The sequence below is a fragment of the Phyllobates terribilis genome, unplaced genomic scaffold (genome assembly GCF_046119375.1).
Source record: "Phyllobates terribilis strain yellow unplaced genomic scaffold, ASM4611937v1 Scaffold_186__1_contigs__length_3700242, whole genome shotgun sequence".
Classification (NCBI taxonomy): Eukaryota; Metazoa; Chordata; class Amphibia; order Anura; family Dendrobatidae; genus Phyllobates; species Phyllobates terribilis.
The window spans coordinates 2035629-2062831 of record NW_027362946.1 but is presented as its reverse complement, the minus strand read 5'-3'; the positions used below and the strand labels follow the sequence as shown (position 1 = coordinate 2062831).

General features: G+C 48.5%; 2 protein-coding genes across 2 annotated transcripts in view; both read left to right on the top strand.

The window, feature by feature from the left end:
- The window catches only part of LOC141212801 (uncharacterized), a 330767-nt gene that overhangs the window by 58830 nt on the left and 244734 nt on the right, over window positions 1-27203 (top strand). The gene's annotated exons all lie outside the window — the stretch shown is intronic.
- The window catches only part of LOC141212774 (uncharacterized), a gene marked incomplete at its 5' end in the record, with an annotated part of 67111 nt that overhangs the window by 33749 nt on the left and 6159 nt on the right, over window positions 1-27203 (top strand). Inside the window, 8 exons of the mRNA XM_073665082.1 lie at window positions 774-853; window positions 19165-19215; window positions 19304-19445; window positions 21676-21753; window positions 21883-22062; window positions 22145-22268; window positions 22352-22449; window positions 22644-22734. Coding sequence (XP_073521183.1) covers window positions 774-853; window positions 19165-19215; window positions 19304-19445; window positions 21676-21753; window positions 21883-22062; window positions 22145-22268; window positions 22352-22449; window positions 22644-22734 — 844 coding nt within the window. The remainder of the gene's footprint in view (window positions 1-773; window positions 854-19164; window positions 19216-19303; window positions 19446-21675; window positions 21754-21882; window positions 22063-22144; window positions 22269-22351; window positions 22450-22643; window positions 22735-27203) is intronic.

Here is a 27203-nt window from a genome sequence, read left to right as displayed (position 1 = left end):
TTAATGACAAACATATGAAAACATCATGTCTGCATAACCTGTGATTTCTTACATAAGACACAATACGTATATCCACATCATTGTTTTTTTCCTTTAAAAAAATGATTCCATATAAACAGCACATAATTGACAAAGTTGTATCCTTTTTTGTAGTAGACACATAAATATATAAAAGCACATATAGTGTATGTGCAGATCTTATCATACATACACCCACATATAGACAGGCTTACAGTATATGTAGCCACACAGAGAGTCAGCACTTGTGAGGGAGCCAGCAGGCAGATGCCCCCTTGCCCATCCCAGCCCTGCGGTAATAGTAATACACCCCAACCCTCCCCAATTACCATAGACAATAATAATGCTCAACTTTGTTCCCCTCCACAGTTATTGTGCTTAACAATACTAAGGGCTCATTTAGACGTCTGTGCAATGTATGACCGTGGATCTCCTGACCTGAGCATGACGGCTTCATAGAAGAATATACAGCTCCATGGTGAAGTCCCGGTGATAAGAAACAGGGAAGGGTCGATGGAATCTTCCCACCACCTGGTGGAATTGAGCCGGTCAGGCTCAACTGTGATGAGAGAAGTAGCACAATGGTATTCCTCATATAGACTGCTTCTCCACTGTTGAAGTCAACAGAAGGAGACAAAAAATGAGGAAAAAAAGCTTTATGATGGTCCTAGGAAGATGACAGATCGATTTTGAAACACATTGCTATCTTTTAATATGTTTGTTGTTTTTCTACACCTTCTCATCTTTGTCTTCAGCATGACAGCGCCTGCCATAAAGCTTCTTTTCTAATTTTTTACCTCACAATTATAGAAATATATGAGACTGTCACGCTCAGGTCAGGAGACTCACGGCCAGCCAATGCATTGTAGTCTGTACTTGGACATTTGAATGAGCTGTAACGAGGTTGTTTTTATCCTCTTTGCTGTAATCTATAGGACACAGTTCAGACTGAACTTTCGTCAGTCCTCATAGAGCAGAGACGCTTAGCACGTGATACCATGAGAGCTCACAGTATTAGAAATATTTATTTTTTCTCCCACCACATATTCAAAAAACCTCATGGAAAAAAGGCGGCCATATTTACCAAAACCAAGATGCTGTTACACTGACTCACTTCTCACGGACAAGCCGCGAGTCAGGATAGTCAAGGAGTTCGAGGTCAACAGCCAGGAGAGTACATTATAAAAAGAGGGAAGATACAAAGGCCTAGTCAGGTCACAGTCCAGAGTCAGAATTCCAAGGTCAGCATGTGTCAAGGCAAAAGGGGTAATACAAACTGGAAGTCAATAGGGAAAGCCAGGGTCCAGCAACAGAAGATCAGAATGTCTGAATTCAGAGCATAAAGTGCAGAGGGAACAGACCACATTGAGCTGAAAGCTACTACCAGCAGCTATCGGGGACTTACAGCTCGGCTAAGTAGCTGGGTAATTACTAGAAACAGGGAACACCTGAAGTAAACTCAGCACCTCCCAGTCTCAGATTGGGCGGCTGAGCTGTCAATCAAAGTACCGACAGCTCAGCACGTCCCTGCACTAGATTGGATGACTGAGCTGTCACTCACTGCGTCCAAGACACACTGAGCGGAGGAATCGTGACAGACACAATATCAACTACACTGCAGGACACAACAGTCCCCATGATAAAGGCGGAGGCAGCACAGGTGCAAAATAGATGAAACAACCACTTACACCGACTGTTCATGGAAGGGCGGCTGCGTAGTATTATCTGTGTGACTGGCGCCCTATATCGGCCTTATCCATCTGCACTTATAAGTGTGGTACATAGTGTCTGGCCTATAACCTAATAGAGACGCTCACCACACACTTAACACTTATACAGGCTGCATCCTGCAGGGTACAGCAGAGTCCTGTATACACTGAGACCCCTGATCATGTGACCCCTGACTCCTCCCCTCCTGTGACCTCATCACAGGTCCTGTGCGCACAGAACAGCCATTTATGTGGTGGCGGCTCTGCAGGTGGAGGTATGTGGAGATTCCCCATTATTTTCTATATCGCCTCCATACTCCGCAGCATGTACACACATTAATATCACCATCCCCATTGGGGCTCACACTCTCTATAGACTTTATTCACACATTGCATTTTGCAGCTACAAAAACAATTAGATTTTTACATTTGTCTGACCTCCCAACTGTCAGGGAATATAAAGAGGGATAGATTGTACATCATGACATCTTAGTCCACGTCCATAACCATTCCTCCAACCCCTAACCACACCCATTACCATTTAATTCTACCCTGAACACATAAAGTAAATGGACGACCCCTTTACACTTAAGCCGTCTCCTCGGTGTTCCTTTCTATCCTCAGACCATCTCCTCTGCATTTCTTGTCGGTCTTCTCAGCGCTCCTCTTTACTCTCAGGCCATCTCCTCAGCACTCCTCTTTACTCTCAGGCCATCCCCTCAGCGCTCCTCTTTACTCAGGCCATCTCCTCAGCGCTCCTCTTTACTCTCAGGCCATCTCCTCAGTGCTCCTCTTTACTCAGGCCATCTCCTCAGTGCTCCTCTTTACTCTCAGGCCATCTCCTCAGCGCTCCTCTTTACTCTCAGGCCATCTCCTCAGCGCTCCTCTTTATTCTCGGGCCATCTCCTCAGCGCTCCTCTTTACTCTCAGGCCATCGCCTCAGCGCTCCTCTTTAATCTCAGGCCATCTCCTCAGCGCTCCTCTTTAATCTCAGGCCATCTCCTCAGCGCTCCTCTTTAATCTCAGGCCGTCTCCTCAGCGCTCCTCTTTACTCTCAGGCCATCTCCTCAGCATTCCTCTTCACTCTCAGGCCTTCTCATCAGCGCTCCTCTTTACTCTCAGGCCGTCTCCTCAGCGCTCCTCTTTACTCTCAGGCCATCTCCTCAGCACTCCTCTTTACTCTCAGGCCATCTCCTCAGCGCTCCTCTTTACTCTCAGGCTATCTCCTCAGCGCTCCTCTTTACTCTCAGGCCATCTCCTCAGCGCTCCTCTTTACTCTCAGGCCATCTCCTCAGCGCTCCTCTTTATTCTCATCTGATCTCCTCAGTGCTTCTCTCTACACTCAGGCCATCTCATCAGCACTCCTCTTTACTCTCAGGCCATCTCCTCAGTTCTCCTCTTTACTCTCAAGCCATCTCCTCAGCGCTCCTCTTTACTCTCAGGCTATCTCCTCAGTGCTCCTCTTTACTCTCAGGCCATCTCCTCAGCGCTCCTCTTTACTCAGGCCATCTCCTCAGCGCTCCTCTTTACTCTCAGGCCATCTCCTCAGCGCTTCTCTTTACTCTCAGGCCATCTCCTCAGCACTCCTCTTTACTCTCAGGCCATCTCCTCGGCGCTCCTCTTTACTCTCAGGCCATCTCCTCGGCGCTCCTCTTTACTCTCAGGCCATCTCCTCGGCGCTCCTCTTTACGCTCAGGCCATCTCCTCGGCGCTCCTCTTTACTATCAGGCCATCTCCTTAGCGCTCCTCTTTACTCAGGCCATCTCCTCAGCGCTCTCCTTTACTCTCAGGCCATCTCCTCAGCGCTCCTCTTTACTCTCAGGCCATCTCCTCGGCGCTCCTCTTTACACTCAGGCCATCTCCTCGGCGCTCCTCTTTACTATCAGGCCATCTCCTTAGCGCTCCTCTTTACTCAGGCCATCTCCTCAGCGCTCTCCTTTACTCTCAGGCCATCTCCTCAGCGCTCCTCTTTACTCTCAGGCCATCTCCTCGGCGCTCCTCTTTACTATCAGGCCAATCTCCTTAGCGCTCTCCTTTACTCTCAGGCCATCTCCTCAGCGCTCTCCTTTACTCTCAGGCCATCTCCTCAGCGCTCCTCTTTATGCTCAGGCCATCTCCTCGGCGCTCCTCTTTACTCAGGCCATCTCCTCGGCGCTCCTCTTTACTCTCAGGCCATCTCCTCGGCGCTCTTCTTTACGCTCAGGCCATCTCCTCAGCGCTCCTCTTTACGCTCAGGCCATCTCCTCGGCGCTCCTCTTTACTCTCAGGCCATCTCCTCGGCGCTCTTCTTTACGCTCAGGCCATCTCCTTAGCGCTCCTCTTTACTCAGGCCATCTCCTCAGCGCTCTCCTTTACTCTCAGGCCATCTCCTCAGCGCTCCTCTTTACTCAGGCCATCTCCTCAGCACTCCTCTTTACTCTCAGGCCATCTCCTCGGGACTCCTCTCTGCCCTCAGTCTGTCTCCTCATCGCTTTTCTATGCTCCCAAGCAGTCTCCTCAGTGCTTCTCTCTACACATAGGCTGTCTCCTCAGTGTTCCTCTCTGCTCTCAAGCTGCCTCCTTTGCACTCATCTCTAACCTCAGGCTGTCTTCTTACCACTCATCTCTTCCTTCAGGCTGTCTCCTGAGTGCTTCTCTCTATCCTCAGGCTGTCTCCTCAGCGCTCCTCTTTACCCTCAGGTCATCTCTTCAGCGCTTCTCTCTGCTTTCAGAACCTCTACTTTGTGCTCTGCTCTCAGGCCGTCTCCTCAGTGCTCCTCTCTGTATTCGGGCCATCTCCTTTCTTCTCTGCTCTCTGGATACCTCCTTAGTGCTCATATCTAACCTCAGGCCATCCCCTCAACACTCTTCTCCACTTTACGGCTGTCTCCTCAGCGTTCCTCTTTACTCAGGCCATCTCCTCAGCGCTCCTCTTTACTCTCAGGCCATCTCCTCAGCGCTCCTCTTTACTCTCAGGCCATCTCCTCAGCGCTCCTCTCTTCCCTCAGACCATCTCCTCAGCATTCCTCTCTTCCCTCAGACCTTCTCCTCAGCATTCCTCTCTTCCCTCAGACCTTCTCCTCAGCGTTCCTCTCTGCTCTCAGGCCATCTCAACATTATTCCTGTCTGAGGTTCATTACAACTCTGAACATCACAATGTGCCCTGTACCAGCAGAGAGGAGTATCATAGAAGAGGTTTCCCCTTTCAATCTTCTGTACACAATCTACGAGTCTGTGTAACAAATACTATAATCAGCATTACTCACCTTCCCCTGCTCCAGTGCCGGCTCTCTGCTGCTCGGGTCTTCTTTATAGGCTGCAGTGGTGATGTCATGTCTTTAGCGTGTGTGACAACTGCAGCCAATCACTGAGCTCAACTGTTCATACTGAATATATTGGCATCAGTTCTGAGATCAGTGGTTGACTGCAGCGGTCTAATGCTCTACAGGTGTGATGTCACCAGGGCGGAAAATTTAGTATCTAACAATTTTTCCGTGTCGCCATTTTCTGAGACCTGTAACTATTTTCATTCTGATTTTCGATGAACCGTTTCAATGATTATTTATTGTTTTCTTCTTTTTGTTGATACAATTTTGGAGGAAATATGACATTTTAGTAGCTTTTTATTACATTTTTATGTGGAATTGTGGTGGCCAAAAACATTATTCCTAGTTTTTCACCATATGCGAAAAAATATTTCAAAATGTTATTAATTCAGGCAGTTATGTACATGGCAATACCGAATATTTTTTTAATGTACTGGGTAGCACGGTGGCTCAGTGGTTAGCACTGCAGCTTTGCAGCGCTGGGGTCCTGGGTTCAAATCCCACCAAGTACAACATCTGCAAGGAGTTTGTATGTTCTCTCCGTGTTTGCATGGGTTTCCTCCGGGTTCTCCAGTTTCCTCCCACACTCCAAAGACAACTGATAGGGAATTGAGATTGTGAGCCCTGATGGGGACAGCAATAATTATGTATGTAAAGAGCTGCGGAATATGTTCGCGCTATATAAAAGTAAAGATTCTTATTATTATTATGTATTACATTTTGCTATTTACTTTGGGGGGGCAGAATCATATAAACATTTATTGCTTGTGTTTTTTTATATTTTGTCTTATACAGTACAGACCAAAAGTATGGACACACCTTCTCATTTAAAGATTTTTCTGTATTTTCATGACTATGAAAATTGTACATTCGCACTGAAGGCATCAAAACTATGAATTAACACATGTGGAATTATATACTTAACAAAAAAGTGTGAAACAGCTGAAAATATGTCTTATATTCTAGGTTCTTCAAAGTAGCCAACTTTTGCTTTGATGACTGCTTTGCACACTCTTCGCATTCTCTTGATGAGCTTCAAGAGGTAGTCACTGGAAATGGTCTTCCAGCAATCTTGAAGGAGTTCCCAGAGATGCTTAGCACTTGTTGGCCCTTTTGCCTTCACTCTGCGGTCCAGCTCACCCCAAACCATCTCGATTGGGTTCAGGTCTGGTGACTGTGGAGGCCAGGTCATCTGGCGTAGCACCCCATCACTCTCCTTCTTGATCAAATAGCCCTTACACAGCCTGGGGGTGTGTTTGGGGTTATTGTCCTGTTGAAAAATAAATGATGGTCCAACTAAATGCAAACTGGATGGAATAGCATGCCGCTACAAGATGCTATGGTAGCCATGCTTGTTCAGTATGCCTTCAATTTTGAATAAATCCCCAACAGTGTCACCAGCAAAGCACCCCCACACCATCACACTTCTTCCTCCATGCTCCACGGTGGGAACCAGGCATGTAGAGTCCATCTGTTCACCTTTTCTGCGACGCAGAAAAGGTGAACGGATGGACTCTACATGCCTGGTTCCAACCGTGAAGCATGGAGTAGGAGGTGTGATGGTGTGACCATCATTTATTTTTCAACAGGACAATGACCCCAAACACACCTCCAGGCTGTGTAAGGGCTATTTGACCAAGAGGGAGAGTGATGGGGTGCTACGCCAGATGACCTAGCCTCCACAGTCACCAGACCTGAACCCAATCGAGATGGTTTGGGGTGAGCTGGACCGCAGAGTGAAGGCAAAAGGGCCAACTAGTGCTAAGCATCTCTGGGAACTCCTTCAAGATTGTTGGAAGACCATTTCCAGTGACTACCTCTTGAAGCTCACCAAGAGAATGCCAAGAGTGTGCAAAGCAGTCATCAAAGCAAAAGGTGGCTACTTTTGAAGAACCTAGAATATAAGACATATTTTCAGTTGTTTCACACTTTTTTGTTAAGTATATAATTCCACATGTGTTAGTTCATAGTTTTGATGCCTTCAGTGTGAATGTACAATTTTCATAGTCATGAAAACACAGAAAAATCTTTAAATGAGAAGGTGTGTCCAAACCTTTGGTCTGTACTATATATAATATAATTATATATATATATATATATATATATATATATATATATATATATATATATATATATATATATATGGGCAGAGGAAGTGGGGGGTTAGGTAAGGTTGCAGCTGGACACGTTGTGGATGAGGGGAGGTATGTGTCCTCGAGGTACCAAGCTTCGGTGATGTAGGACCCGGAGAAGCAGGCTCCAGCACACATAGTGCTGAGAGGGAGTTAATGGGCCCGGATTAAAGGGCTGGGTTTTATGAGCAGCTGAAAGAGCTGGGGGATCAGCTGCTCACTTACCTCCAGTCCAGGTCTTGGAAGGCCTGATTTAAGACAGCTGCGCCTGTCTCAGTGTGCTGTGTGTTGTGCAATGTGAGCAGACCTTGCATGTGCTGCTCAGAGTCTCCTGGAGGCAGAGAAAAGCATCTGCATTTAAACGGCTGAGGCCGTGCTCTATATGGACCTGCTATTTTATGTTTTGTTCTGTTATACCTTTTTGGAACCTGAAAGAGGCTGTGATATTTTTGTCTCCTGCCTGGTTTATGGACATTTAATAAACCACCAGTTTGTTTGAACCTATGGACTGCATCCCTGTGTGAACCAGCGCCTACCGTAGAGCTGACCCCTCACAATAAATAAATATATATATATATTTTTTTTCATTACTCTCCTTAGGTGTCCTGCCTATTTTTCCCACTTACACATAGTGCTATAACCATCTATAGTGCCCTATAAAGTAATAGCCCCCCCCTTCTCATTGCCTTATACAGTAATGATCCTCATCTTTGTTACCCCATAGTTTTAGTGCCCCACACCACTAATAGGTTTCTTCTCCTCTTTTGCTGTATTCTACAGGATATGGTTGTAATCATTTATTTTTTGTAACACCTGAGCATTCACTTCACCGTGCTAGGTGCCACCATGCCAGTGTTTCTTTTTGTATTGCCATAAAAAAACAGTGCACCCCTAATACGCATTGAAATAACTGAGAGATTTAAACTTGCTTATAACATATCATAATCACAATGGAGACAAGCGTCAGAATATTGCCCAACTATTTTCACTTTTTGGCTTTGTCAGGGGTGAGATGTGGAATCCACGTTCTATGGATTGAGGGATGATTCCTGAACATTGCACCCATAGCTTATAGCAGGTGAGAATAAAAAATAGTTTTCTTGATCACTTTGAAACATACTGTAACGGGTCTGGGAGGCGGAACCTCTGAGCTACTATACAAGGGGGCGGTCCTTGTAAGGGAGCGGGTGGCGACCAGGGTAGACGGGCAGGCAGTCACAGCAGGTGACCGGGACAGTCTCTGAATGAACGGACAGGAGGTCACAGCAAGTGACCGGGACAGTCTCTGGATGAACGGGCAGGAGGTCACGGCAAGTGACCGGGGCAGTCTCTGGATGAACGGGCAGGAGGTCACGGCAAGTGACCGGGGCAGTCTCTGGGTAAGGATAGGTACGACCTGTGGCGGCAGATGATAGACGTGAGCTCCCAGGTGAGCAGTCGAGAGTCTCTGGATAAACGGGTGGTCACAGCATGTGACGGCGGAGCCTCCAGGAAGACCAACAGACAGGTAGCAGATGAGCGCTCCCAGGTGAGCGGGCAGGAGTCTCTGGACAGGCGGGTGGTCACAGCACGTGACGGCAGAGCCTCCTGGTAGGCTAGCAGACAGGCAGCAGATGAGCACTCCCAGGTGAGCGGGCAAGCTGGTCCTTAGACAGACTGACAGGAGTTGGAAGGCAGACCGTCGGACCTCAGGCAAGCAGGCAGGTAGAAGATGTGCGCTCCCAGGTGAGCGGGCAAGCTGGTCCTTAGACAGACTGACAGGAGTTGGAAGGCAGACCGTCGGACCTCAGGCTAGCAGGCAGGTAGCAGGATATCAGGCAGGAATTAGACAGCAGACTGGCAGGAATCGGGCAGGTATCTGGCAGGTAACTGGCAACGGGACCTGAGGGCTGAAGCAGAGTAGTGAACAGTGCTACAACATTGCTCGGGCACCTCCATTTTGGAGGAGGTGCCTTTTATATGGGAGGTCCTCCGGCAATTGGCCGGGGACTCCTTAGGACAGCGCGCGCGGTCCTTTTAAGAGAGGGGGAGCGCGCGCGCCCTAAGCACACTGCCGGGGAAGGAGCCCGTGCCGGAAGCAGCGGGGAGAGAAGCGCTGGAGGACGCCGCGCCAGGAGCGGGGAGGTGAGAGGGACGGCGTCTCTGCCTAGAACGGGGCAGAGACGCCGGTGCTACAGTACCCCCCTCTTTAGGCCCCCTCTTTTTTTGGCCAGAAAGAAATTTCTCAAGGAGAAGCGGGGCGTTGATGTTCTCCCTGGTTTCCCAAGTTCTCTCCTCTGGACCAAACCCCTTCCAATCTACCAGAAAAAAGGTTTTTCCTCTTACCCTCTTGGAGGCCAGAATACTCTCTACCTCAAAGATGTCATCAGCGGAAACCGGAGCAGGAGGGGCACCTGGATTTTTGGAAAAAAAGTTAAAGACAACGGGTTTGAGGAGAGATACGTGGAAGGAGTTGGGGATCCGTAGGGTGGCCGGGAGTTTTAATTTGTAGGCCACAGGGTTAATTTGCCTGAGGACTTCGAAGGGGCCGATGAATCGAGGACCCAACTTGTAGGAGGGTACTTTGAGCCGCACATGTTTGGATGAGAGCCAAACCTTGTCTCCCGGACGGAATTGGGGCGGATCCAGACGTCTCTTATCAGCATATCTCTTCATCCGCTCAGAGGAGAGAAGAAGAGCGGACCTGGTGCTCTCCCAAATAGTAGAAAATTCGCTGACAAGAGACTCCGCAGCAGGGTTGTCCACAGAAACGGAGACAGGAAGTGGAATCCGGGGATGTTGGCCACCGACTATAAAGAACGGGGATTTGGAAGAGGACTCGCTCTCATGGTTGTTATAAGAGAACTCGGCCCATGGTACGAGATCCACCCAGTCCGAGTGGTGAGCATCAACGAAGTGCCGGAGGTAGCTGGTCAAGATCTGATTGATCCGCTCCACTTGACCATTGGACTGAGGGTGGTAAGCGGAGGAGAAATCCAGGGTAATGTCCAGCAGCTTACATGTGGCTCTCCAGAAGCGAGAGGTGAACTGAACCCCACGATCCGACACGATGTGGAGGGGCAGACCATGGAGACGGAAGATGTGGCGGATAAAGTCTTTAGCCAGCTCGGGTGCAGACGGAAGACCAGGCAGGGGAATGAAGTGGGCCATCTTAGAAAAACGGTCAGCGACAACCCAAATGACAGTACAACCGGCAGAAACTGGAAGGTCGGTGATAAAGTCCATAGCGATGTGTTGCCAAGGAGCAGCAGGTATGGGAAGGGGCAGGAGATGGCCGGCAGGTAGATGTCGGGGAACTTTGTTACGGGCACAGGATGAACAGGCCGCGACGAAGTCTACCACGTCCTTACGCAGGGTAGGCCACCAGTAATGCCGGGTAATGAGTTGGAAGGTCTTCTTTTGGCCAGCATGGCCAGCTAGTTTAGAAGAATGTCCCCAGCGAAGAACCCTCTCCCGATCTGGCACAGCTAAGAACGTCTTACCGGGTGGAAGACGAGTCAGATCCAAGGGGGCCACATTCATCACCTTGGAGGAGTCGATGATGTGCGTAGGTTCCTCCTCTTGATCGGAGGACAGGAAGGACCGGGACAAGGCATCAGCTTTGACGTTCTTGTCCGCCGGACGGAAATGAAGAATGAAGTCGAAGCGGGCAAAAAACAACGACCACCGGGCCTGGCGAGGATTGAGTCTCTGGGCATTTTGGAGATATGCCAGGTTTTTGTGATCCGTGTAGATAATTACCGGGTAGAGAGCCCCTTCAAGCAGATAGCGCCACTCTCCCAGTGCCAATTTGATGGCTAGCAATTCACGGTCTCCTATGGAGTAGTTGCGCTCTGACGAGGAGAAGATTTTGGAGAAGAAGCCGCACGTTACCATTCTCCCGGTAGAAGACTTCTGGGTGAGCACCGCTCCGGCTCCGGAGGAGGAGGCATCAACCTCCAGGTAGAATTGTTTATTACAGTCCGGACGGTGCAGGGCGGGAGCAGAGGCGAAGGCTTTCTTTAGGGAAAGGAAGGCCTCCTCGGCTTCAGGCGACCATGTCCTGGGGTTAGCCCCCTTACGGGTAAGTGCAGATATGGGAGCAGTCCGAGACGAGAAGTGTGGGATGAAAAGACGATAGTAATTAGCGAAGCCCAGGAATCGCTGTATCGCCTTCAAACCTTCAGGACGAGGCCATTTTAGAACGGAAGAGAGCTTCTCGGGATCCATTTGCAGACCTGTTTGGGAGATGACATAGCCCAAGAACGGAAGGGAGGTCTGATCGAAGAGACACTTCTCGTATTTGGCATAAAGGTGGTTCTGCCGAAGCCTAAGCAGGACCTGACGAACATCCCTCCGGTGTGTGGGGAGATCCGGAGAGAAGACCAAGATATCGTCCAGGTATACCACTACGCAGCAGTACAGGAGGTCACGGAAGATGTCGTTGACTAGTTCCTGAAAGACCGCGGGAGCATTACAGAGACCGAAGGGCATCACAAGGTACTCGTAGTGACCGTCCCGGGTATTGAATGCCGTCTTCCACTCGTCTCCTTGACGGATACGGACCAGATTATACGCTCCTCGTAGATCCAGCTTGGAGAAGATCCTGGCGCCCTTGAGACGGTCAAACAATTCGGAGATGAGTGGCAGGGGATATTTGTTTTTTACCGTGATGAGATTGAGTCCTCTGTAGTCAATACAGGGACGTAGCGAGCCGTCTTTCTTTTTGACAAAGAAGAATCCGGCTCCAGCCGGGGAGGTAGATTTTCGGATAAATCCCCTAGCCAGATTCTCTTCAATGTACTCAGACATGGCTCGGGTCTCGGCTGTAGACAACGGGTAGATACGCCCACGAGGAGGAGTGGTGCCAGGTACCAGGTCGATCGGGCAATCGTATGGCCTATGGGGTGGCAACGTCTCAGCTTCCTTCTTACCGAAGACGTCCGCATAGGGCCAGTAGGGAGCCGGGAGACCAGGTAAGTTAGCTGGAGTAGGCTGAGGGCGAAGTGGATGGACCGGGACCAGGCAGGTCCTATGGCAGTCAGGACCCCATCGGAGTACTTCACCGGACCGCCAGTTCAATACGGGTTCATGTGTCTGGAGCCAAGGTAGACCTAGCAACAGGGAGTGAGAAAGTCCGGACAGCACATGGAATGAGATCTCCTCAGAGTGCAGCATTCCCACCTGCAGGGTTATGGGTTCAGTGACGAGCAGGATGGTCTCCGAGAGAAGTCTTCCATCCACGGAGGCGACTGACAATGGTTCAGCCAGGGACTTGGTGGGAATATGGTATCTCTCTACCAGAGACTGGGAGATGAGATTTCCAGCAGCTCCAGAATCCAGATGGGCGAGTTCAAAGAGACGGTTCTCTCCCCAAGCAATAGAGATCGGTAAGGTCAGAGACGGAGAGGGCTTACTTTTGTCTAGGACGACTTCTCCGAGTGGTCCTAGACACTGGCGTTTCCCGGTTTTTCCGGGCAGGAACGGATGAAGTGCTTCATACTGCCACAATAGAAACAGCTTCCCTCGGCTCGGCGAGATTCTCGGCGAGAACCGATCATCTTGGTCTGGTCGACCTGCATAGGCTCAGGAGAGTGTACCTGAGGAGAGACGGAGGGAGTGACGGGTTTCTGAAAAGTAGGAGCTAGACGTGGAAACCTCCTCTCACGGGTGACCTCTTTGGCACGCTCCTGGAACCGCAGGTCAATCCGGGTGGCAAGAGTTATTAGGTCATCGAGAGTGGTAGGAATGTCCCGACCGGCAAGTTCATCTTTAATACGGCCGGACAGACCCTCCCAGAAGACGGAAACCAGAGCGTCATTATCCCAGGCCAGCTCCGAAGCAAGGGTACGGAACCGTATGGCATATTGGCCCACGGTGAGACTTCCCTGATGGAGGCGTAGCAGAGATGATGCAGATGAGGTCTTCCGTCCGGGTTCGTCGAAGACTTTCCGGAAAGCCGTGAGAAAGGCAGGCAAGTCGGACACCAGAGGGTCTCATCTCTCCCATAGAGGATTTAGCCAGGCCAGGGCCTCCCCGGTGAGATGGGACATGATGAAGGCAATTTTGGCCCGGTCGGAGTTAAACTGGTGAGACAGGAGTTCAAAGTGCAGGGTGCACTGATTTATGAAGCCCCGAGCCTGGGCGGAGTCGCCTCCGAAACGAGGAGGTGCAGAAAGCCGGGGTCCGGGGTAGGATACCATGTTATTAGTGGGCAGTGGAGCTGCCGGATTGCGAGTCATGGCACTGGCGGTGGTTGCAGGCAGAGCAGTCAGAGTGTCCAGGCGAGAATTGACATTCCGCAGGTGACCCAGGATGGACTCCTGTTGGGACCTCTGACGGGACAGTTCATGACACAGGTCCGAGAGCGAGGGAGCTTGGGTGCCACCGGGTTCCATGGCCCGAGCAAACTGTAACGGGTCTGGGAGGCGGAACCTCTGAGCTACTATACAAGGGGGCGGTCCTTGTAAGGGAGCGGGTGGCGACCAGGATAGACGGGCAGGCAGTCACAGCAGGTGACCGGGACAGTCTCTGAATGAACGGACAGGAGGTCACAGCAAGTGACCGGGACAGTCTCTGGATGAACGGGCAGGAGGTCACGGCAAGTGACCGGGGCAGTCTCTGGATGAACGGGCAGGAGGATGGACTCTACATGCCTGGTTCCAACCGTGAAGCATGGAGTAGGAGGTGTGATGGTGTGACGGTGCTTTGTTGGTGACACTGTTGGGGATTTATTCAAAATTGAAGGCATACTGAACCAGCATAGCTACCACAGCATCTTGCAGCGGCATGCCATTCCATCCGGTTTGCGTTTAGTTGGACCATCATTTATTTTTCAACAGGACAATGACCCCAAACACACCTGCAGGCTGTGTAAGGGCTATTTGACCAAGAGGGAGAGTGATGGGGTGCTACGCCAGATGTCCTGGCCTCCTCAGTCACCAGATCTGAATCCAATCGAGATGGTTTGGGGTGAGCTGGACCGCAGAGTGAAGGCAAAAGGGCCAACTAGTGCTAAGCATCTCTGGGAACTCCTTCAAGATTGTTGGAAGACCATTTCCAGTGACTACCTCTTGAAGCTCACCAAGAGAATGCCAAGAGTGTGCAAAGCAGTCATCAAAGCAAAAGGTGGCTACTTTTGAAGAACCTAGAATATACAGTCATATGAAAAAGTTTGGGCACCCCTATTAATCTTAAGCTTATTGTTTTATAAAAATTGGTGTTTTTGCAACAGCTATTTTAGTTTGATATATGTAATAACTGTTAGACACAGTAATGTTTCTGCCTTGAAATGAGGTTTATTGTACTAACAGAAAATGTGCAATCTGCATTCAAACAAAATTTGACAGGTGCATAAGTATGAGCACCTCACCAGAAAAGTGACATTAATATTTAGTAGATCCTCCTTTTGCAAAAATAACACCCTCTAGTCGCTTCCTGTAGCTTTTAATGATTTCCTGGATCCTGGATGAAGGTATTTTTGACCATTCCTCTTTGCAAAACAATTCCAGTTCAATTAAGTTTGATGGTCGCCGAGCATGGACAGCCCTCTTTAAATGATCCCACAGATGTTCAATGATATTCAGGTCTGGGGACTGGGATGGCCATTCCAGAACATTGTAATTGTTCCTCTGCATGAATGCCTGAGTAGATTTGGAGCGGTGTTTTGGATCATTGTCTTGCTGAAAGATCCATCCCCTGCGTAACTTCAACTTTATCACTGATTCTTGAACATTATTGTCAAGAATCTGCTGATACTGAGTGGAATCCATGCGTCCCTCAACTTTAACAAGATTCCTGGTGCCGGCATTGGCCACACAGCCCCAAAGCATGATGGAACCTCCACCAAATTTTACTGTGGGTAGCAAGTGTTTTTCTTGGAATGCTGTGTTTTTTTGCCGCCATGCATAACGCCTTTTTGTATGACCAAACAACTCAATCTTGGTTTCATCAGTCCACAGGACCTTCTTCCAAAAAGAAATTGGCTTCTCCAAATGTGCTTTTGCATACCTCAGCCGACTCTGTTTGTGGCGTGCTTGCAGAAACGGCTTCTTTTGCATCACTCTCCCATACAGCTTCTCCTTGTGCAAAGTGTGTTGTATAGTTGACCGATGCACAGTGACACCATCTGCAGCAAGTTGATGCTGCAGCTCTCTGGAGGTGGTCTGAGGATTGTCCTTGACTGATCTCACCATTTTTCTTCTCTGCCTTTCTGATGTTTTTCTTGGCCTGCCACTTCTGGCCTTAACAAGAACTGTCCCTGTGTTCTTCCATTTCCTTACTATGTTCCTCACAGTGGAAACTGACAGGTTAAATCTCTGAGACAGCTTTTTGTATCCTTCCCCTGAACAACTATGTTGAATAATCTTTGCTTTCAGATCATTTGACAGTTGTTTTGAGGAGCCCATGATGCCACTCTTCAGAGGAGATTCAAACAGGAGAACAACTTGCAAGTGGCCACTTTAAGTAGCTTTTCTCATGATTGCATACACCTGGCTATGAAGTTCAAAGCTCAATGAGGTCACAAAACAAAAAAAAGTGCTTCAGTAAGTCAGTAAAAAGTAGGTAGGAGTATTTAAAACAAGAAAATGATAAGGGTGCCCATACTTATGCACCTGTCAAATTTTGTTTGAATGCAGATTGCACATTTTCTGTTAGTACAATAAACCTCATTTCAAGGCAAAAACATTACTGTGTCCAACAGTTATTACATATATCAAACTGAAATAGCTGTTGCAAAAACACCAATTTTTATAAAACATTAAGCTTAAGATTAATAGGGGTGCCCAAACTTTTTCATATAACTGTAAGACATATTTTCAGTTGTTTCACACTTTTTTGTTAAGTATATAATTCCACATGTGTTAGTTCATAGTTTTGATGCCTTCAGTGTGAATGTACAATTTTCATAGTCATGAAAATACAGAAAAATCTTTAAATGAGAAGGTGTGTCCAAACCTTTGGTCTGTACTATATATAATATAATATATATATATATATATATATATATATATATATGGGCAGAGGAAGTGGGGGGTTAGGTAAGGTTGCAGCTGGACACGTTGTGGATGAGGGGAGGTATGTGTCCTCGAGGTACCAAGCTTCGGTGATGTAGGACCCGGAGAAGCAGGCTCCAGCACACATAGTGCTGAGAGGGAGTTAATGGGCCCGGATTAAAGGGCTGGGTTTTATGAGCAGCTGAAAGAGCTGGGGGATCAGCTGCTCACTTACCTCCAGTCCAGGTCTTGGAAGGCCTGATTTAAGACAGCTGCGCCTGTCTCAGTGTGCTGTGTGTTGTGCAAGGTGAGCAGACCTTGCATGTGCTGCTCAGAGTCTGCTGGAGGCAGAGAAAAGCATCTGCATTTAAACGGCTGAGGCCGTGCTCTATATGGACCTGCTATTTTATGTTTTGTTCTGTTATACCTTTTTGGAACCTGAAAGAGGCTGTGATATTTTTGTCTCCTGCCTGGTTTATGGACATTTAATAAACCACCAGTTTGTTTGAACCTATGGACTGCATCCCTGTGTGAACCAGCGCCTACCGTAGAGCTGACCCCTCACAATAAATAAATATATATATATTTTTTTTTTCATTACTCTCCTTAGGTGTCCTGCCTATTTTTCCCACTTACACATAGTGCTATAACCATCTATAGTGCCCTATAAAGTAATAGCACCCCCCCTTCTCATTGCCTTATACAGTAATGATCCTCATCTTTGTTACCCCATAGTTTTAGTGCCCCACACCACTAATAGGTTTCTTCTCCTCTTTTGCTGTATTCTACAGGATATGGTTGTAATCATTTATTTTTTGTAACACCTGAGCATTCACTTCACCGTGCTAGGTGCCACCATGCCAGTGTTTCTTTTTGTATTGCCATAAAAAAACAGTGCACCCCTAATACACATTAACATAACTGAGAGATTTAAACTTGCTTATAACATATCATAATCACAATGGAGACAAGCGTCAGAATATTGCCCAACTATTTTCACTTTTTGGCTTTGTCAGGGGTGAGATGTGGAATCCACGTTCTATGGATTGAGGGATGATTCCTGAACATTGCACCCATAGCTTATAGCAGGTGAGAATAAAAAATAGTTTTCTTGATCACTTTGAAACATACTGTAACGGGTCTGGGAGGCGGAACCTCTGAGCTACTATACAAGGGGGCGGTCCTTGTAAGGGAGCGGGTGGCGACCAGGGTAGACGGGCAGGCAGTCACAGCAGGTGACCGGGACAGTCTCTGAATGAACGGACAGGAGGTCACAGCAAGTGACCGGGACAGTCTCTGGATGAACGGGCAGGAGGTCACGGCAAGTGACCGGGGCAGTCTCTGGATGAACGGGCAGGAGGTCACGGCAAGTGACCGGGGCAGTCTCTGGGTAAGGATAGGTACGACCTGTGGCGGCAGATGATAGACGTGAGCTCCCAGGTGAGCAGTCGAGAGTCTCTGGATAAACGGGTGGTCACAGCATGTGACGGCGGAGCCTCCAGGAAGACCAACAGACAGGTAGCAGATGAGCGCTCCCAGGTGAGCGGGCAGGAGTCTCTGGACAGGCGGGTGGTCACAGCACGTGACGGCAGAGCCTCCTGGTAGGCTAGCAGACAGGCAGCAGATGAGCGCTCCCAGGTGAGCGGGCAAGCTGGTCCTTAGACAGACTGACAGGAGTTGGAAGGCAGACCGTCGGACCTCAGGCAAGCAGGCAGGTAGAAGATGTGCGCTCCCAGGTGAGCGGGCAAGCTGGTCCTTAGACAGACTGACAGGAGTTGGAAGGCAGACCGTCGGACCTCAGGCTAGCAGGCAGGTAGCAGGATATCAGGCAGGAATTAGACAGCAGACTGACAGGAATCTGGCAGGTATCTGGCAGGTAACTGGCAACGGGACCTGAGGGCTGAAGCAGAGTAGTGAACAGTGCTACAACATTGCTCGGGCACCTCCATTTTGGAGGAGGTGCCTTTTATATGGGAGGTCCTCCGGCAATTGGCCGGGGACTCCTTAGGACGGCGCGCGCCCTAAGCACACTGCCGGGGAAGGAGCGCGTGCCGGAAGCAGCGGGGAGAGAAGCGCTGGAGGACGCCGCGCCAGCAGCGGGGAGGTGAGAGGGACGGCGTCTCTGCCTAGAACGGGGCATAGACGCCGGTGCTACACATACACTGTGTGCGCAATTATTAGGCAAGTGAATATTTTGACCATATGATCATTTTTATGTAGATTTTCCAAATACAAGCGGTATAAACTTAAATGTTTAGTGGATGAAGTAGATCAGGTGATGTGTATTGTAATGAGGGGTGTGTGGCCTATGGATATTGAAACCCTTTATCAGGGGTGTACAATTATTAGGCAGCTTATTTTTCTCCGGCAAAATGGGCCAAAAACTGTTTTAACTGACTATAAAAACTCAAAAATAGTTAAGTCTTACAGAGTGATGCAGCACTCCTTAAATTGCTCAGATATTGGGTGTGATCACAGAACCTTCAAAAGTGTATAGGGTCACAAAAGGAAAAAAAGAATAGCATTAGCTGCAAAAGATTTCAGAAGACTCAAATGTGAAGCAACCAGGAAGATATTATCCTCTTGTGCTGTCATATTCCAGAACTGCAGCCTCCCTGGAGGCCCAGAAGTGCAAGATGTTCAGTGCTCAGAGACAAGGCTGAGGCTGAATACCGACCACCACTGAATAAGACACAAGGAAAGACTTGGCCAAGAAATAGCGGAAGACAGATTTTTCAAAGGTTTTATGGACTGATGATAGTGACTTTTGACGGACCAGATGGATGGGCCCGTGGCTGGATCAGTAATGGGCACAGACCTCGACTTCGACTCAGATGCTACCGACGTGGAGGTGGGAACTGCTATGGGCTGGTATTATTACAGATGAGCTAGTTGGACCTATTCAAGTTGAAGATAGATGCAAAATCAACTCCCAAACCTTCTGCCAATTTTTAGAAGACACTTTCTTTAAACAGAGGTACAGAAAAAATCTTCATCTTTAAAAAAAAACAGGATTGTTCTGCAGGACAATGCTCAATCGCAGCATCAAAGTCTTCACTGCTCAGTACCTGGAAAGGTCTTAAAGATGAAAGACTAATGACATGACTTTTTCCTCTCTGGACCTAAACCTTCCTGAGAACTTTCGAGCTTTTCTTAAACTCGAGATTTATGGTGAAGGAGAACAGTCCCCTCTCTGATCAGTGTCTGGGACTATGGTTGGTGCTGCCCACAAAGATGAACGTCAACAAAGTAAGAAACGAATGGACTCCATGGATGGATGGCTTATCACTGGTGTTGAGAAGAATGGTGGCTATATTGGTCACTGATATATATTTATTAAATGTCAGAAATGTATACTATAACAGATGAAAATAAACAATTAAGATGGAAAATTTACATTTTTCATATAGTTGCATAATAATTCTGGACACAGAGATATTCTGCTAAGACAACACCTCACTTTTACTTTCTTAAATATTCAGGTTTCAGGTTTATTACCCTTTGGATTGACCAACAACACTGGAGATGTTAAGGCTGTGTGCCCACAATGCGTTTTTTAAGCGTTTCCGCAGTGGCAAAAACGCTGCAGAAACACTTAAAAAACGCATGGTAGAAGGCCTGCCATGTTCCCAAATGATAATCCGCATGTGCTGTGCACATGCTGCAGAAATTTCCGCTGCGGATTATCATTGCGGAATAAAATGCAGCACTACCAATTATTTTGCGGAAGTGCTGCGTTTTCGCCGCCATTGACTTGCACTGGAATGCATGTATTCCGCTTCACTAGATAAGCACATGCGTTCAATGTGCGGATGGTACCCGGGTGTGGAGGACGGAAAAAAAAAAAAAAAGAATAAAATAAAAAATAAATGTTATACTTACCTTCTGACGGCCCCCGCTGTGCTCGTCCTCCCATGCCGGCAACTCACGGTGGACTGGAGGACCTGCGCTGACGTCATAGTCATGTGACGGCAGGTCCTTCAGTGTACCGCGATCTGCCTGCAGCCAGGATGGAGCGAAGCAAAATAGGATATGGACAATGCAGATTGTGCAAAAAGAATATAGTTTATTCAGCCGTCCTTTTAATAGTCAAAAAAATTGCTATACACAAACATATACCATCCTTTAGTTATTCATAGTCCAAGAATATTGTGATCAAGCATTCACTCTCAGGTAAGGATGGAGTGCTGCCCGGGACCCTAACACCTGCATCCAACACACCACTCCAGGCCAGCCGGGGGGGGTGCAAGATGTCTCTGGTTCTTGCTGAGCCACTTCCCTTGGCTGGAGTGGAGGGGAACCAAGTGAGGGGGAACCATGTAGTGGGTGTGGGTGGAGGACGTAGATTATGGGAGCACTTCAGTAGCTGTATAAAAAGGGGAGCCATCTTAGAAAGACAGTTCAGTCAGAGGAGGAGAGTGTGTGGAGCAGAGGCTCTGCAGGAGCTCTGCTCCAGAGCGGGCCTAGTGAGAGGCCCAGGACTGAGAGAGAAGAAAGAGAGAGAGGGAAGAGGAGCGGGAGCAGGAGAAAGGCTCCAGGAACAGAAGAAGGGATCCTAGGGGTACGGGAAGTGCTGGAGGCCACCCGTACGCCCGAATCTGCCAGGCGGTGAAGGAATCAAGCCGCAGAGGGGACCGGCCCCTTAACTAGTGGAGAACTACAAGGCTCAGCTAGGAACCGGAGGCTGCTATACTTGCAATGTGCACTGGCCCCATCCGCAATTATATCGCCGAGAAGGGGGCCACAGAGGGTCCAGGGGACTGCAGGTCGCCCAACAAGACCCGAAGCTACTGGATTGGGACACTGATTGTGAGGCGCAGGGCAGGAGGGTGAGAGCCAGTGCAGGAAGACGACTGAGAAAGGCACACAGAAGGGGGTCCTGTTAAGTGCTCCTGAATTATCTGGGGGATTGCTGAACCCCTGCTTGGTGAACGCAGCGCGACGTGGGAGGCTGTAAGCTGGACAGTGCAACCTGAGGAACTTAAGAACTGTGAGTAAACTTGGAAGACTGCACCCCACTGTCTCTGTGATTATTGCCTTGCACCATCACCCCCTGCACTACAGCGCCCAGCATAACCTATAACATCAACACTGCCCTGGAACTAAGCTCTACCTGTGGAGAGCCACACCATCCCTGCTGCAGTAACATCAGAGGACTTGCTCCACAGCGGCAGCTCTCTTTAGCCGCATACCACAGGTGGCGTCACGAACTTTGTACATAAATCCCCTGTAAATATTCCCTTATTGAATGACCACCCTGGGTCACGGACCGGGTCACCGCCACTGTGACATCTCTCATAGCAACAACTGGCCCGGCACCGAGTACCCCACGTCAATAGCACATCGGTATCTCTGTATGACCTGAAGATGTATGAAGTGCTCTACCACATTATTGCTTTATACCGGCATCACAATGCTATTAATTATTTTTATTACACAGAATTTTATATATTTTAAACCAACTCATCTTCAATCCACTCAGATTCCCACAATATGAGATACTAATAATTTATCTATATAATTTTCCTATAGAAGAATGGATAGAGACAGAAAGAAGATGGTGGAGAGGATATTACACCTCACCCTAGAGATCCTCTTCCGGCTTACTGGAGAGGTGAGAGATTCTGATGACGTCACATTACATCATTCTTGTCTATGGGAATAACAGATGGACAGAACTGGAGAGGTGAGGACCCTGGAAATGTCTGTAGTGAGATTTATTAATGTGTCTCTCCATAACCAGGATTACACAGTAGTGAAGAAGACCTCTAGTGGGCGCTGTCAGGACCATGTGTCTGAGGGATGGGAAAGACCCCTAAGCCCAATCACGGGGCTTCCATCTCACCACCTGATACATGAGGACATCAATGACCAGAAGATCCTAGAACTCACCTACAAGATGATTGAGCTGCTGACTGGAGAGGTGACACTGCTGGGAATGCTGGGACATTATACAGTAACGTTATGGAGGGATCGGGGGGTGACGGTATCATTGTATGTGTCAGGTTCCTATCAGGTGTCAGGATGTCGCTGTCTATTTCTCCATGGAGGAGTGGGAGTATTTAGAAGAACACAAAGATCTATACAAGGACGTCATGATGGAGGTTCCCCAGCCCCTCACATCACCAGGTAATAGACAGGACTAAATACACACGGCCTATAATTATCTGTATGTAAAGAATGAATTCAGTCCCTGAATGTGTTTCCTCCAGATCTATCCGGTAAGAGGACAACACCAGAGAGATGTCCCCATCCTCTTCTTCCACAGGACTGTAAACAAGAAGACCCCAATGTTCCTCAGGATCATCAGGTAGATGGATTGAAGGTGTCATGAGATCTCCCCTATGATGTGTAGACAGCTGTGAAGGTCTTGTGTTCAGTCTTGTTTTATCCACCAGTATTATGTGTTTTATACTTGTGTAATGAGAACAGTGGAGATGGCAGGATTAGAGCTGATCATAGATGTGACTTCTCCGTCTGTGACTTTTACAATATTTGTTTCAGGGTGAACATATGACCCATATTAATACTACAGAGACATATGTGAGGGGTGATGAGTGGTGTAAAGAGGAGATTCCTACATATGACTACCCAGGTGAGTAGTAACCACTAAATACAGAGAAGTCACAGATTCTTCTCAGTCACCGGCTGTGGTTGCTTTATCGGTGGTGGAGTCCAGCCTTGTTATAATCGTGTGATCACCATTTTACCTCTAGACCACAACATTTTCCGCCATCCAAAAATGTTCACATTACTTTGTGTAATTGTGAAAGAACTTTTCTGTAGAACTTACAACCTGGAGGATCCACCTACCCCCTGGGTTTAGTAAACGCTGACCGTTACCTGCCCAGATCTGTAAACTACAAAGCCAAATGACAGCATAGGTAGAATGTGCTGACAAGTGAGAAAATTACTTGAAGAAAAATTATGATGGACCTGTAAGAGAAAGCGGAGGGTAATGATGGTGTTGGCTTCCTAGAACCCTGATATCTTCTTGGATGAATCTACCTTCTCTCCCTTCTGTGCTGCTGAATGTGCTCATATGGTCCCTACAAGACCAGGTCCAGTCTTTCTGACCAAACTTCACTTTTATGATCGACAACATTAAATGTGCAGTGAGGCCAAGTGTGAATTTCTGTCCAATAACAACAGAGTTTCCCTTTATCCTGAGTTTTCAATTTCTTTTCAAACCGACTAACTTCAAACAGGATTGTGATAAACTATACAGAAAACATTACACCTGTGCCATGATATATCTCTAAGCTGTGCGTGGCTGATGGCTGTAATATACATTTATTCACGCCTGCAGGAGATGTGTTGGCATGGCTCCAGCCCTGGTTTCATGGCTTCACTCTGCGTCATAAATTCCATTATGTTTTCAATCCTAAGGAATTCAGATTACTGCACAATCTCTCCTGAAATGGGGGCGCTAATACTTTCTTTACTCTTCTGCTCAGGACTCATAGTAGCTCCAGTGGTCCACCATAAATGAGTGCGACTCCGGTTTAGATCTGAAGTTCTCTCCCCTGATAAATACGTTGTTGTTAGGGATGTAACATATCTTTTATTCTGTATTTTTTTCCATGTTCATTTTGTATGATAGCTTTATTGTGGTGGGATTGGCCTGACTCACTTATGTTTCTCTGTAACTCCTTGTTAGTCTTTAAAAGTAGGTCTCCATTACCTCTTCCCAATGCCCGAGGTCTAAATTTAAGACACCTCAGCTCTGCACTATTATGAAAAGTTCTCTTTCAATGTCTAATATTTTTTCTTGAAAGTCATCTGACAGAAAATATTGGCCCTTATCATAGTTTAAATAATGAAGAACCACCGAGTCCCATACTATAATTCCCAATACCCACAGTTTCAAGTGGACCCTAAAAACCCATTTCATTGGACTGGCGTATCGCCTCCACACACTATCTGTCCATCCCAGTTGTCCGTCCCAGTTTTCCCCCATATTAAAATCTTCTTCAATTTCAGGATCATACCAACCATGCGCTTAATAGCCTCGGTCAGGACTGCACACATACTGGCAGGCGACCAGTCCATGTATTATTTATCCTATTTAGTATATTAAGGCTGCATTATACAATATATGTACATTCTACCTTTTGTGTCTCCCCCATTTCCTCATAGACTATAAGCTTGCGAGCAGGGCCCTCACTCCTTTCGATATGAGATATGCTTATTTTCCCCTCCCCCATGACAGCACACCTTGAGAGAGGATCCGCCCCACCAAGGACAGGAAACCGTCTGAAATAAAAGGGCGGTACGTCTCCCTCGCTTCAGTTGGTTTCCTGTCCTTGATGGGGAACCTGTCTGGAAGAAAGAAGACTTACCTGGGGCTGTCCCGGTGTGGAAGAGCGGGCACTGGCCTGTGCACCGGGTTCAGTATCCCAGAAGCGCCGTCCGCAGCTTCCCCTGGGGTCTCTGCGCCGAGCGGGGCGCACACGGTGAGGCAGGCTTTGTCCTCCCGGAGACCGCGGCGCCGTCCTCCCCCTGCAGTGTGGAACGCTTCCGGGTGTGACGCGCCTGACGTCACGGCGCAGGGCACGCTGGGAGCGGCGCGCTGGGTGACGTCAGGAGGCGGCACCGATCCAAGATGGCGGCGCCCATCGGAGCGTCCCAGGCCGGTTTTTTATTTATTTATTTATTTTTTTTTTTTTTCAACGGAGCTCCGGCCTGAGGAAGGGGGAGGGCCCACAGACCGGAGGAGGCTGGATGGCCCTATATTTAAGGGGGGGGGAGCTATCCTGGAAGCGTGGTGCGCTTCTGAGACATGGCTGATCCAGATAGCCAGGAGCAGCAGCAGCTTGCCCCCCCACCTCAGCAACAGAAAAAGCAGAGGGATGCATCGTATACAGACAGCCGCTCGAGTAATCGTAGTGGCAGCCGCAGGAGTAAGGCTTCGAGTGCCTCGGGACCATCCAGAATGGAATCATCGGTTCCGCGACAGCCTCCGAATCCGGTACCCGTTTGTGACCTCCGAGGGTGAGTGAGCTTCGTGAATGTCACTGGTTAATAACGGGAAGTCTCTTATGTGCTTCCTTTTTTTAGGAGCCTAAGAAGAGTAATGCCAAGCAAAAGCATAGAATGTGTGCCCTTTGCCAAGCTTCTCTCTCAGTAGAGTGGCAGAAACCACTTTGCCAGGGCTGTGTGACCAAAACCATAGCTGAGAATTCCCGGGATTTTGCTGCAGATTTAAAGTCCATAGTACATGCAGAAGTTCAGGGATCCCTGAAAGGGTTCCTTAGAGGGAAGAAAAGGCCCCGTAGAGAGGTTTCCCCCTGATTCCTCCCAGTCCGAGGAGCAGTGGGATTCATCGTCCTCTTCCTCATCGGGGGGCGGTAGACCCTGCTTCCCCATTTGAGAATACAGACAAACTGGTTAGGGGCGCCACACGTGGGAGGCGGCGGCAGGTGGCCTAAAACCAGCGGTGGCTAGCACCTGTGTGGCGAGGTCCTTGATGGTGTGGCTCCAACAGCTGGAAGACCAGCTTAAAGATAAAAAGGTCTCCAGACAGGCAATACTTGCAGAGCTACCTCTAATACAAACAGCATCGGCCTTCCTGGCCGACTCTTCAGCTGACTCGGTCAGACTGTCAGCTAGGGCAGCGGGACTATCCAATGCAGCCAGGCGGGCCTTGTGGCTCAAAGGTTGCCCAGGCGACCTACCTTCGAAACAGAAACTGTGCTCCCTCCCATGTGATGGTAGACTCCTGTTTGGCCAAAAGTTAGAAGACCTGTTGGAAAAAGCAGGCGATAAAACCAAAGGGTTCCCGGGATTTTCGGGGGAACCAAGAAGATTTAGTTTTCGGAGGAGAAAATTTAACTGGGGTCGTCCTCCGGGAGACAAAAAGAAATGGGAAGCTAAGTCCAAAAAAGAATCGGGCTACATGTTTGGAGGACCATCCTCGAGTTCGAAGAGATCCTCCCAATGACGCCAGGCTGGAAGTGGGTGGAAGGCTTTCCCACTTTCTTCCAGCTTGGGATGCGATAACAGCAAACCCCTGGATACTGAAAATTATCAGTGGGGGCCTGAAGATCCGGTTCAGCCAGACCCCCTGGCGGACCTTTGTGGTTACCCCCCTACGAAAGGTCCAGGAAGAACAATTAGCCCTGGAAACAGAAGTGTTAGAGTTAGTAGGAAAGCAGGTCCTTCTCGAAGTACCAGCAACACAGAGAGGGAGGGGGTTCTATTCCCCACTATTCATGATAAAAAAAAACAAACGGGTCCTTAAGGACCATCATCAACCTCAGGAGTCTGAACCAAGTAGTAGAAAACCAGACTTTCAAGATGGAGTCAGTAAGCTCGGCAGTGAAGCTCTTACATCGCAACTGCTTTATGGCTGTAATAGACTTGAAGGACGCATATTATCACGTCCCAATCCATCCGGAGTATCAGAAGTATCTGAGAGTAGCCCTGTTTATTCAGGGGAAGCTGAGGCGTTTTCAGTTTGCTGCCCTACCCTTTGGCCTCTCCATTGCCCCGAGAATATTTACGAAACTAATAGCAGAAGTGACAGCCTTCCTACGGATCAAGAATGTAGTGATCGTGCCATATTTAGACGACTTCTTGATAATAGGGAAAACAGAAGCCCACTGCTCCAGTCAGCTCCTAGTGGTCACGGAAGTGTTGCATCAGCTGGGGTGGTTAGTAAATTTCCAAAAATCAAGACTAACCCCCTCCAGGACTCAGACCTTTCTGGGTCTAATCCTAGACTCTCGTCGCCAAACCTGCTTCCTCCCAGAGGACAAAATCTGCAGGTTGATTGCATTAGTCTCGAAGGCCATTCAAGCTCCAGAGATGTCTGAGAGAGGCAATGTCCCTCCTGGGTTCTATGACGGCCTGTCTCCCAGCAGTAATGTGGGCCCAGGGGCATATGAGGCGGCTTCAGTGGGAGGTCCTGTCAGCACAGACGTCCTGCAACGGGCATTTAGAAGGCAGGCTCTCTCTCTCCCCACAAGTAGTAGATTCCCTTTCGTGGTGGACAGTCAGGGGAAATCTAACCGCAGGCGTTCAATGGTCCAGACCAGTAGATCGGGTAATTACAACCGACGC